Here is a 12,430-nt window from a genome sequence, read left to right on the forward strand (position 1 = left end):
GTACCACCGGGTGGAGGGGAATTACTGCCTCATTGATAAGTTGGAGGTCCTGGACCAGGCGGTAGTCTCCAGAGGCCTTATGGACGGGTAGGATAGGAGTATTGCAGGGGGAATCGATGGGAATAAGGAGTTTTTGGTCTAGGAGCCTGGTGATGATTGGCCGTAAGCCCCGGAGATGGGTCTCAGAGATGGGAAACTGGGGTCTGGATGGGAACTTGGAGGGATCCTTTAAGCGGATTAGAATGGGAAGATGGTGTGTCGCTATTACGGGTTTAGAGGTGTCCCAGACTTGGGGGTCAATCGGGTTAGGTGAGGAGGGAAGGGGAGGGGGAGAGGAGAGGGAGGGCTCTGAGGGTAGGTTAAGAAGAGGGAGTAAGAGTTGGGAGGAGGGGACCTGAGAGTCTAGCCTAACTAGTTGAAGGGAGGCCCCTAATTGGGAAAGGACATCACGACCTAGCAAGGGGACTGAGCAGGATGGTATGACTAAAAAGGAGTGGGTAAAAGGAAGTCCTTCAATGTGACATGAGAGTGGACCGGTCTGGAGTGGGAAGGACGGCTTACCATCGATACCCATAACTGAGACCTGGGAAGGAGAAGTTGGCCCGGAATAGGCAGGCAGGACCGAATATGTAGCCCCTGTGTCCACCAGGAATGAGATGGACTTACCCGCTACCTGTAGCGTTACCCTGGGCTCAGCGAGGGTGATGGGGGTCTTCGAGTCCGGGTGTCGTCAGTCGTCAGCCAATCCCAACAATTCGAGTGGTGTTGCCACCTGGTCGGTCTGTCTCCCGCGTGGAGGCGCTGAGGGAGGGCCGGTCGTAGGGCAATCACTCTTCCAGTGGCCCGTTAGCCCGCAATTGGGGCAAGGCTTGGAGGGGGGCCGGGGATTGGGACATTGGCGAGCCCAGTGTCCTTCCTTTCCGCATTTAAAACAAGGCCCTGGAGGGGTTGCCTTTGGCGGATTCCGTGGATGGTGTGGTCCGTGGGAGATGGCCGGCCGCAGGGCAGCCACAAGAGCCTGGGTCTTGAGGGCCACCTTTTGGTGCATCCGAGACTGTTGGCTGGATTCTGCCAAATCCTCTCGGGCATTATAAACCTTAAAGGCCATTTTTACCAGGTCTCGGATTGGGGTCTGAGGACCATCTTCTGCTCGTTTTTTTTTTTTTTTTTTTTTTTTTTTTGCGATACGCGGGCCTCTCACTGCTGTGGCCTCTCCCGTTGCGAAGCACAGGCTCCGGACGCGCAGGCTCAGCGGCCATGGCTCACGGGCCTAGCCGCTCCGCAGCATGTGGGATCTTCCCGGACCAGGGCATGAACCCGTGTCCCCTGCATCGGCAGGCGGACTCTCAACCACTGCGCCACCAGGGAAGCCCCTTCTGCTCGTTTTAATTTCTTTCTGATGTCTGGGGCTGATTGGGTGATAAAATGAGTGGCTAGGACCGTTGCCCCTGCGGGGGTATCAGGATCCAGCCGGGTGTAAAGGGTAAGGGCCTCTGTAAGGCGATTGAGAAAGATAGCTGGGTTTTCGTTGGAATTTTGGGTTATTTCTTTTAATTTTTCGAAATTGACCACTTTATGGGCTGCCACCTGCATGCCAGCCAGGCGACAATGGATCATCAGATCGCGTTTTCGTCGGCCATCTTGGCCGTCTTGATAAGTCCAATTTGGGTCAGTGCCCAGAACGGCAGTAGCCCCGACAGGCATGGAGTTATCAGTACGGTGGATTTGGTCTGCATGGTTTCGGGCAGCAGTTTGGGTTCTTTCTCTCTCTCGTCTGGGGTTAGGGTAGAGGACAGAATCACAAAGATGTCATGCCAGGTTTGGTCATAGGCTTGAGAGAGGTAGCGAAATTCTTTGATGTAGCGGGAGGAGTCAGCAGAGAAGGAGCCTAATCGTTTTTCAATTTGGGAAAGATCTTGGAGGGAGAAGGGGACATGTACTCTGACCAATCCTTCCGCTCCAGCTACCTCCCTTAAAGGACAGAGAAGGTTTGGATCCTGGGAGTCGTGATGGGAGTCGTGATGATGGGAACAGGTATGTGCGCTGATTGGGGAAGGGAGAGGTGGGGGAGGAGAGGTTGTAGGGGGAAGCGGAGGGGCGGTGGGAGGTGTTGGAGGAGGAGGAGTCGCTTCGGGATAGGGAGAGGGGCTCTGAAGGGGGGACTGGTAAGGGACTCAGGGGGTTCGGTGAGTGGAGAGGGATCATCTTCAAAGGAGATTAAAGGTTTGGATGGAGGAGACTGTTTGGCAAGTAGGATCTGGGAAGTAGGGCAACCGACGCATAGGGAGGGGCGAGAGTGCAAATACCAGAAGGCCTGAACATAGGGGACCTCAGACCATTTGCCCGTCCTGCGGCAGTAATTATCCAAATCACGGAGGATGTTAAAATCGGAAGTCCCTTCAGGAGGCCATTTGGATTGACTGTCTAGGGGGTACTGTGGCCAGGCCACGGTAGATTAGAAAACAAGCCGCCTACGGCGGAGATCTTGAGAAAAGCCGAGGTTTGTAAAGTTGACCAGGAGACACCCTAGGGGTGTCTTGGGATCTGGTTTGGATTGAGAGGTTCCCATGGCTTCCAGTCTGTCCCTGAGTGAATGGAGAGGGAGAGAGGCGTCCCTAGCCTCAGTCTCCAATCACGGCGGGTCGGAGAGCAGTCAGGCGATTGGGACGTCTCCACAATCACCCGAGGCTCGGAGAACGGACGGAGGAGTCCCTGTCGCGGCCACGGTTTAGGAACAGGGAGTCCGGTGGGTAGGGACTCTGGGGGCCAAAGGGAACGGAAAAAGGGGACTTACCCCGTATTCTGCCGGATCGGGTGAGTGAGCGGAGGATCCCCGGTCGTCTCCTGGGGAGGGAGGGGTGGCCCGTACGGTAATCCGCAGAGCTCGGTGCCCCCTCCCGGGTTTCGGCACCAAATGTAAGGCCTGGCCGTAAAGGATGGCACCGTGAAACAAAGAGCTTTAAGTTAGCTTTATTTGGGAGCGCTCCCGGGCGAGGTTCGCTGGTCCGAAGGGCAGGGCCAGAGAAGTCGCGCCCGGTTGAGGGCTTGGGTGGGATTTATAGGGGGTAGAAAGGAAAGGGTGGGGCAGATCGTTCTTGGTGTAGATTAGTCCTCATTTGGCGGTTTTCTTCGGGTGCTGTGGCAATATCGGACACCAGCTGCATCAGTTGTAGGACCGTTAGTTCCGCCCCTCTCAAGAGCGGGAAGGCTGAAAGTCCCCGGGCCGATGCAACCGGTGAATTTGTTTGCATCACCTGCCTCGGGCCAGCTGACCTTACACTTTGTTTTCCTTACTTGCTGCAAGTAATATATCCTTCCTTATTCCGAACTTTGGCTTAGTCGTGTCTTTTGTGTTCACTAAGGTGAACCACTTTTCCAGTAATGGCTTGACCAAGAGGAGAGTGCAGGCAACATACAGATGGCAAATACTGTGAACAGCAATGGATGATGCGAACGTCAGTTTGACCTTCTTCCCTTATCTCCTGAGTCAAAGTCCTTACACAGCTCCAGGTTTTGTCTCTAGCTCTGGAAAGCTCCATCTCTGCCCTTTACCCGATAGTATTTCCTCCCTCCCTGGGCTCAGTTCCCCGCCAGTCTCTCCGTCACTCAGACCAACAGCAAGCTCCCCAAATCCCCCATTGGCTCCTCTAGCCTTTCCCACCCGGCTCCTCCCACCAGAAGCCCCGCCCCCTGCGCTACGCTCTCGCTCTGGCTTACCTTTCTCCGGCGCAGGTGGCGTAGGCGGCCAAATCCGGCGGCGCAGCGACAGGGCAGTCTAGCAGCCGGAAGCGGCCTCTCTTTTCCGGAACCCCACTGCCTTGTGGGACCGTGGCTGGTTCCTTCGGCCTGGGCAGGTTTTCCGGACTCCTCCGCTCCACCTCCCTCCTCGGGTACGGAAGCTGAGAGGGTTCGCGGACTGCCATGGCGGCGCACCTCAAGAAGCGGGTGTACGAGGAATTCACTAAGGTGGTTCAGGTAAGCTCTGGAAGGAAAGGTCCCGAGACCGGTCTGGGGTAGGGGAAGGTTCTCCACGCCCCAGGCACTTTGCCAGACCAGGCGCCACAAAGCTGGGTTGAATGCCTACTGCTTTGGTAGGCAGCCTCTCTGAGGCTACACTTTAGTGGGCGTGTCGTTTGCCGCTGCTGTTGTCAGCATTAATACGTGCAGTCTGACACTAAAAAATTATTAGAAGAAAGAAACAGCGCTTTACAATCTACGAAAATATCTTATTCGTTACTTCATTTTATTTGTATTACAGTAGTATCCTCGTTTTACAGATGAGGACTTTGAGGCTTCTGGTGGAGTATGAGCCAGTTAGTGGCAAATTGCCTCCCAACTCCCGTTACAAAAAAAGCGCCCAGGGACAAGTTGGCTGTATGCAGAGCTCTAAGGGATTGGAAGAGGAGTCTATAGAAATCCTCAAGACCCAGTCAGAGGAGGCGAGGGTCTCAGGCTTCATAGGGGTGGAACTTTCCATTAGTGGAACAGTTCACCTAGGAAGGAGGGCAATACCTTCCTCCTTTAGAGTTGTTTAAGGATTGGTGGGCCAAACCCGTGTCAGCAGTCAGTGATTCTCCTTGTATTTCCTCAGATACAGCTGAAGTAGAGGTTGATCCCGCGTCATACCTTGTGTCGTGCTTCTCAGACTTTGTGTATCCAAATCACCTGGGGTCTTTTTAAAATGTAGATTGTACTCAATAAGTAAATCGGGCCGGGGAGGTGAGGCAATAATCTGCACTTCTGAGAAGCCCTCAATTGATGGCATTGGGTCTTGGTTGCTGCGCGCGGGCTTTTTCTAGTTGCGGCGAGCTGGGGCTACTCCGTTGCGGTGCGTGGGCTTCTCATTGCGGAGCAGGGGCTCTAGGCGCGCGGGCTTCAGTAGTTGCGGCACACGGGCTCAGTAGTTGTGATTTGCAGGCTGTAGAGAGTAGCCTCAGTAGTTGTGGCGCACAGGCTTAGTTGCTTCGTGGCGTGTGGAATCCTCCTGGACCGGGGCTCGAACCCGTGTCCCCTGCATTGGCAGGCGGATTCTTAACCACTGCGCCACCAGGGAAGCCCCTCCCCCACTCCCTTTTTTTAAACAGCTACTTCTTTTTGTAAAAACTCCCTAGCCAAACTTCCTAGCTCTTTGTGATTTAACAGTATTCCTTCTAGCTGTATCACTGCCTTTTTTGTTTTGTGGACACTTTGTGACATATTCCCATTGTGTGTAGGGAAGTTAGTTTGCTTCTTATTCTTGTTTTTTTTCTGAAAATAACTTTGATATTTACCTTTACACTCTTTTGTTGCTCCTTTTTATGTGAAATTAGTTTTCCTCAACTTTTAAAATGAGTCAACATTCAGGAAAGCTTTTTGACTTTACAGAGCTCCCTCTTCTGTGGCTTGCTTTTTGGGAATTCCTGGCTCTGTTTCCTTTGCCCACCTTTTTAAAAAAATGTGGCAAAATATATATAACACATAATTTATCATTTTAACCATTTTTTAAGTGTAGGGTTCGGTGGCATTAAGTACGTTCACTTTGTTGTGCAGTGTCACTTCCTTTCTTTCCAGTATTCCGTTGTTCCCCCTTACCAAGACTACTAACCTCTCCTCCAGCATGCCACGTGTTTGCACTTCTCCAAACTTTTGTATCTGTTGTCTCCTTTACATGGACCGGATGTCATGCTTCCCTCTCTCTTTGTTCTCCACCCAGTGGACTTATTTTTCTGCTTTAGCCTCTCCTCCCCTGCTTCTGTAGCACCCATCTGTTTGTACTTACCATTCACTGCTACTATAATTACAAGTGTACATATCTCCCCACCAGTTTGGGCTCCTCGAGGGCAGAGGTGATGCGTGGTTCGTCTGTGTTCCCTGGATAGACCATAAGGCCTGGCTCACTAAAATGTTATTGATGGTTGAATGATACCAGATATTGGTCTGTCCTTCTCCTTATATACTCCCTAGGGAAAAAAATCTTTCCAATCCTTTGACCTAACTGCAGCCCAGATAACACTGAAGACCAAATTTGTGTGGAATAGGATGGAAATGGGGAAGGATTTTAAGAGAAGAGCTCATTTCTTCACTTCATTGTTCATGCATGGTTACCATGGGGTGATGAAATGAGATCTTACTGCTTCTGTTATTTTTCCTCTGCTATGAAGGTGAGGGAGAGAGAAGTGATATGCATCTAGTGCTTATTATGTGTTTGCACAATAAAGACATTATACTTTAGACTTCTTAAGTATCCCTATGATGTAGGTATTATATTCCTTTTTATAGAAGAAGGAGAAGGCCTCCTCTAGCTAGTAAGTGGTAATTGAACTCAAATTCCTTTGACTTCAAAGCCCTTGGTCTTTTTATCATGCCATGCCGTGTTCCTGTCTAGAATAATCCTAGTCTCTTCTCTGTAGAAGTGTAAATTTGTAAAGAGGTGATTGCTCAAGGTATCATTATGATGCATCAAGCGTTAAGGAAAATTTTTTTTTTAATTTTAATTTATTTTTAATACAGCAGGTTATTAGTTATCTTTTTTATATGTATTAGTGTATATATGTCAATCCCAATCTCCCAGTTCATCCCACCACCACCCCTCACCCCTTTCCCCCTTTGGTGTCCATACGTTTGTTCTCTAAATCTGTGTCTCCATTTCTGTGTGCAAACTGATTCATCTGTACCATTTTTCTAGATTCCACATATATGTGTTAATATACGATATTTGTTTTTCTCTTTCTGACTTACTTCACTCTGTATGACAGTCTCTAAGTCCATCCATGTCTCTACAAATGATCCAATTTCGTTCCTTATTATGCCTGAGTAATATTCCATTGTATGTATGTACCACATCTTCTTTATCCATTCGTCTGTCTGTGGGCATTTAGGTTGCTTCCATGACCTGGCTATTGTAAATAGTGCTTCAGTGAACATTGGGGTGCATGTGTCTTTGAATTATGGTTTTCTCCAGGTATATGCCCAGTAATGGGATTGCTGGGTCATATGGTAATTCTATTTTTAGTTTTTTAAGGAAACTCCATACTGTTCTCCATAGTGGCTGTATTAATTTACATTTCCACCAACAGTGCAAGAGGGTTCCCTTTTCTCTACACCCTCTCCAGCATTTGTTGTTTGTAGATTTTCTGATGATGCCCATTCTAACTGGTGTGAGGTGATACCTCATGTAGTGTGATTTGCATTTCTCTAATAATTAGTGATGCTGAGCAGCTTTTCATGTGCTTCTTGGCTATCTGTATGTCTTCTTTGGAGAAATGTCTATTTAGGTCTTCTGTCCATGTTTGGATTGGGTTGTTTGTTTTTTTTTAATATTGAGCTGTATGAGCTGTTTATATATTTTGGAGATTAATCCTTTGTCCATTGATTCGTTTGCAAATATTTTCTTCCATTCTGAGGGTTGTCTTTTTATCTTGTTTATAGTTTCCTTTGCTGTGCAAAAGCTTTTTAGTTTCATTAGGTCCTATTTGTTTATTATTATTTTTTATTTCCATTACTCTAGGAGGTGGTCAAAAAAGAGCTTGCTGTGACTTATGTCAGAGTGTTCTTCCTATGTTTTCCTCTAAGAGTTTTATACTGTCCAGTCTTACATTTAGGTCTTTAATCCATTTTGAGTTTATTTTTGTGTATGGTGGTAGGGAGTGTTCTAATTTCCTTCTTTTACCTGTAGCTGTCCAGTTTTCCCAGCACCAGTTATTGAAGAGACTGTCTTTTCTTCATTGTATATCCTTGCCTCCTTTGTTATAGATTAGTCGACCATAGGTGCGTGGGTTTATCTGTGGGCTTTCTATCCTGTTCCATTGATTTATATTTCTGTTTTTGTGCAAGTACCATATTATCTTGATTACTGTAGCTTTGTAGTATAGTCTGAAGTCAGGGAGTCTGATTCCTCCAGCTCCATTTTTCTTTCTCAAGATTGCTTTGGCTATTCAGGGTCTTTTGCGTCTCCATACAAATTTTAAGATTTTTTGTTTTAGTTCTGTGAAAAATGCCATTGGTAATTTGATAGGGATTACATTGAATCTGTAGATTGCTTTGGGTAGTATAGTCATTTTCACAATGTTGATTCTTCCAATCCAAGAACATGGTATATCTCTCCATCTATTTATGTCATCTTTGATTTCTTTCATCAGTGTCTTGCCGTTTTCTGAGTATAGGTCTTTTACCTCCTTATGTAGGTTTATTCCTAGGTATTTTATTCTTTTTATTGCAATGGTGAAAGGAATTGTTTCCTTAATTTCTCTTTCTGATCTTTCATTTTTAGTGTATAGGAATGCAAGTGAGTTGTATGCATTAATTTTGTATCCTACAATTTTACCAAATTCATCGATTAGCTCTAGTAGTTTTCTGATGATTACTATTGATTACAACTTTTATCTTCTGTTGTGATCCTCTCTATATCTGCACACCAGGGCCTTATGTAAGCCCTGGAGTAACAGGTTCCCTTTTACGTGAACTTTTTGGCACTCATCATATGTAACAGATGCATCTAGAATAGTTCTAGTTATGCACCATCCTTGGGAAAATTGAGAAAATAGTTACTCAGCTAATTCTGTGTGTTCTGTGGTTCAGATGAGGATCCCTGATTGAGATGGACTAGTGGTAGGTCATCATTTCTGTTTTATGGATGATAAAAATGTGAATTATGACGTACTTAGAATAGAGCAGCAGAGTTGGAATCAGAGGCAACTTCTAATTCCAAATCAGTCATTCAGTAAATATTTGTTAAGTTGCTGCAGTTTGCTAGGCATATGGCAATGTATTTTTTTCCTACACTGACCATCCTTCTAATAAAGGTAGAATGATTTGGGTGAAAATAGTCATCTGTTATGAGAGGAAGATTTTTTTCCTCAGTGTAAGCTGCAGACCATTCCCATCAGTTCTAGTTTTCTTAGGAGGCAAGGTGAGCCTAGTAAGTGCCTCAGCAGAGTCTGAATATATTTGTCGAATTGAGATTTCTTTTCTAATAAGGAGTGGAGCAGATCCTTTGTGTGTCCTCTTAACCCTAAAGCTACAACAATCCTAAGAGATAGGCAGAACAAAATATTCATGGACCTACTTTACAGAGAAAGTAACTGAGACTTAGAGAAGTTAAATAACTTCCCCAAAGCTGTAGGAGCTAGTGAAAAGCAAAATTGGGACTCATAGCTTTGTCTCCAGTTGGCTCCTTTCCCAGTTCATAACACTGCTTTTTGTTTAGGCTGGGTCTGTTATCTAAATACATTATTTTGGTATAGGAAAAATTATTTCCATCAAACAAGGTAAAGTTAAATTTGCAAACTCTCTGTTTTCAGTCAAGTTTTCATGTTTTATCTTTCGTACCCTCTTGCAGCAACAGCAGGAGGAAATTGCTACTAAGAAACTCCGACTGACAAAACCAAGTAAATCTGCAGCACTCCACATAGATCTGTGTAAGGCTACCTCCCCAGCAGATGCTTTGCAGTACCTACTTCAGTTTGCCAGGAAGCCTGTGGAGGCAGAAAGTGTGGAGGGAGTAGTCAGGATTCTCTTGGAACATTATTACAAGGTAAGAAGGTCTTGAGGACCTGATGGGAGTGTGTATGGGAGTATGTATAAGAGTTGTATCATGTGTCTGCAGAATGGGTTAATATGCAAAATAAATAATAACATGTTCATTCAGCAGTCTTTTACTGAGTGTCTTCCATGTGCTAGGCACTGTGGATACAGAGATAAAAAAGATCCAAAAAGATCCTATTATCAGAAGCTTTCAGGGGCTTCCCTGGTGGCAGAGTGCGGACACGGGTTCCAGCCCTGGTCCGGGAAGATCCCACATGCTGTGGAGCAACTAAGCCCATGCACCACAACTACTGAAGCCTGCATGCCTGGCGCCCGTGCTCCACAGCAAGAGAAGCCACTGCATTGAGAAGCCCGTGCACTGCAATGAAGAGTAGCCCCTGCTTGTGGCAACTAGAGAAAGCCCACACGCAGCAACGAATACCCAATGCAGTCCAAAAAAAAAAAAAAGGTTACAGTATCTAGATGGAAACAGATGTGAATGATAAAATGCATCAAATTGCTCAGAGTACTGAGAGTGCATTGGAGCACAAAGGAGGAGTTAACTTCAACCATTTCAACCATGACCCTTCTGTAACCAGATTTGTCTCTGGCATATAGTCCTCTCATCCTGCTGTTACTGCTTTAATTCAAGGCCCTCATATCTAACTGCAGTGGCCCTTTTATTTTTAAACTGTTTTTTAGCTAAGTGGCATTTTATTTCTCTATTTTCATGGGTTAGAAAAAAACATCAATTCATGCATAGTTAAATACAGGAAATATTTTAAGCAGAAAATAAAATTTGCAAAATGGTTTATTTTTCAGTTTTTATTTGTAAGTAAGATCTGAAGTAAAAGAAGAAATAATTTTCAAATATTTGAATCACAGATGACTTTGGATTTTAAACTTTAGTATGAAAATTATTGAGCTTATAGAATAGTAGAGAATACTGTATGAACTGCCAAATACCCATCTTTGGGATTAAATAGTTATTAATATTTTGTCATATTTGCTCAGTTTGTTTTCCTGAAGTTTTTTTAAAGTATCATAATATTTTTCCCTAAGTAGTTCAGTAAATACCTCTTACAAAGGGACACTTAAAAAATATAACCATCTAACCACCTCAAGTAAAATTAAATTACTCCTTAGCGTCATCTAACAAATAGTCCATATTCACATTTCTCTAGTTGTTCCCCAAATATCTTGTTATAGTTGTTTTGTTCAAATCGAAATGCAAACTGTCTCCACACATGGCATTTGCTTTTTTAAAAATCTAGAACAATTTTTATTATTTTGGTGACATTGACCTGTTAAAGAAATTTGGTCAGTTGTTTTGTAAAATTCCTTGTTTTCTGAATTTATTTACTTTCTTGGTTAACTTGCTCCTCTATCTCCTGTATTTACTGTGAACTGAAAGTTAGATCTATAGATTTTGTTAGATCCCAGGTAAGCATATTTTGAGAATTTTAAGAATACTTTATAGGTGATGATTTGTACTTCATATTTGCATTGGTCAGGATGCATATGTCTTGAAGTCCACCTTGCTTCCTATCTTTTTTCCCTTTAGTCTCTCTTTACATATATAATGTTCTAGCTTAATGAGAACGCTTTCAGTTTTCCAAAGACCTTGTATGTTTTCAGAAATCAGTGTCTTTTCACATGTTGTTACCTCAGCCACTGCCCTGTGATCTGGTCTGCCATTTTCTCTGTCAAGCATGTTCCTTCCTCAGAGTCTTTCCACTTATGCTTCCTTCTGCCTGGAACACTTCCCTCAGATGTTCATATGTGTATTTCCTACACTTCATTCAAGTCTTTGCTCAAATGTTACTTTTTCATTAAGGCCTTCCTTTATCCCACTGTTTGAAACTCTGTATCCCACTCCAGCACTTTCTAGCCCCTTCCTTGATTTTGTTTTCTCCGTAGCACTTACCATTTTCTAATATTGTATATAATTTTATCATTTATTTTGTTCCTGTCCATTTTCCTGTACTAGGATATAAACTCCTCTTGAGCAATATGGGATTTTTTTTCCCTTCCAGTTTTATTGAGATATAATAGACATATAGCACTGTATAAGTTTAAAGTCACAACATAATGATTTGACTTACATACATCATGAAATGCTTACCACAGTAAGTTTAGTGAACATCCATCATCTCATACAGATCCAAAATTAAAGAAATAGAAAAAAAAATTTTTTCCTTGTGTTGAGAACTCTTGGGATTTACTGTCTTAACAACTTTAATATATAACATACAGCAGTGTTAATTGTATTTATCATGTTGTATGTTACATCCCTAGTACTTATTTATCTTATAACTGGAAGTTTGTACCTTTTGACTGCCTTCATCCAGTTCCCCTCCCCCCACCTCTGCCTCTGGTAACCACAGATCTGATCTCCTTTTCTATGGGTTTGTTTTTAAACTATAACTGACCTACAACACTATGTTAGTTCCTGTTACACAGTATAGTGATTCAGTATTTCCATACATTTCAAAATGATCACCACAATAAATTGAGTTATGATTTGTCACCATACAAAATATTAAGTAGTTATTGACTATATTCCCCACCCTGTACATTTCATACCCATGACTCATTTATTTTGCAACTGGAAGTTTGTATCTCTTAATCTTCCTCACCTATTTCTCTCCTCCCCCTCAACCCCTTCCCCTCTGGCAAACACCTATGTATCTCGATATCTGTGACTCTCTTTCTGTTTTGTTGTGTTTATTCATTTGTTTTGTTTTGTTGATTCCACATGTAACTGAAATCATACAGTGTTTGTCTTTCTCTGACTTATTTCACTTAGCATAATACCCTCTCGGTCCATCTATGTTGTCGCAAATGGCAAGGTTTCATTCTTTTTTATGGCTGAGTAATATTCCACTGTATATATAAATCACATCTTCTTTATCCATTCATTTATTGA

The 12,430-nt window shown here is 44.1% G+C and overlaps 2 protein-coding genes across 2 annotated transcripts in view; one reads left to right on the plus strand and one right to left on the minus strand.

Moving 5' to 3' along the window:
• Positions 1–2,955: 2,955 nt before the first annotated feature.
• LOC309807907 (uncharacterized protein) lies at positions 2,956–3,925 on the minus strand. Its single transcript, XM_082627889.1, has 2 exons — positions 3,718–3,925; positions 2,956–3,428 (listed from the first exon to the last, which is right to left on the minus strand). Exons 1-2 carry the CDS (start codon positions 3,921–3,923, stop codon positions 3,275–3,277), a joined length of 360 nt encoding a protein of 119 aa, XP_082484015.1. The 5' UTR covers positions 3,924–3,925; the 3' UTR covers positions 2,956–3,274.
• The window catches only part of INTS4 (integrator complex subunit 4), a 122,477-nt gene continuing 113,932 nt past the window's right edge, over positions 3,886–12,430 (plus strand). Inside the window, exons 1-2 of the mRNA XM_082627862.1 lie at positions 3,886–3,975; positions 9,317–9,511. Of these exons, the coding sequence (XP_082483988.1) occupies positions 3,922–3,975; positions 9,317–9,511 (249 nt within the window). The 5' untranslated portion in view covers positions 3,886–3,921. The remainder of the gene's footprint in view (positions 3,976–9,316; positions 9,512–12,430) is intronic.

The sequence above is a fragment of the Mesoplodon mirus genome, assembly GCF_964341445.2.
Source record: "Mesoplodon mirus genome assembly, chromosome: 7".
Taxonomy (NCBI): domain Eukaryota; kingdom Metazoa; phylum Chordata; class Mammalia; order Artiodactyla; family Ziphiidae; genus Mesoplodon; species Mesoplodon mirus.

Bases quoted from the DNA above. Each gene is read 5' to 3' on its own strand.
- LOC309807907 (XM_082627889.1), bottom strand. From the start codon at position 3,923: ATGGCAGTCCGCGAACCCTCTCAGCTTCCGTACCCGAGGAGGGAGGTG. The intron at 3,429-3,717 runs GTAAGCCAGAGC...TGCTGTTCACAG, and splicing joins GCCACCTGCGCCGGAGAAAG to TATTTGCCATCTGTATGTTG.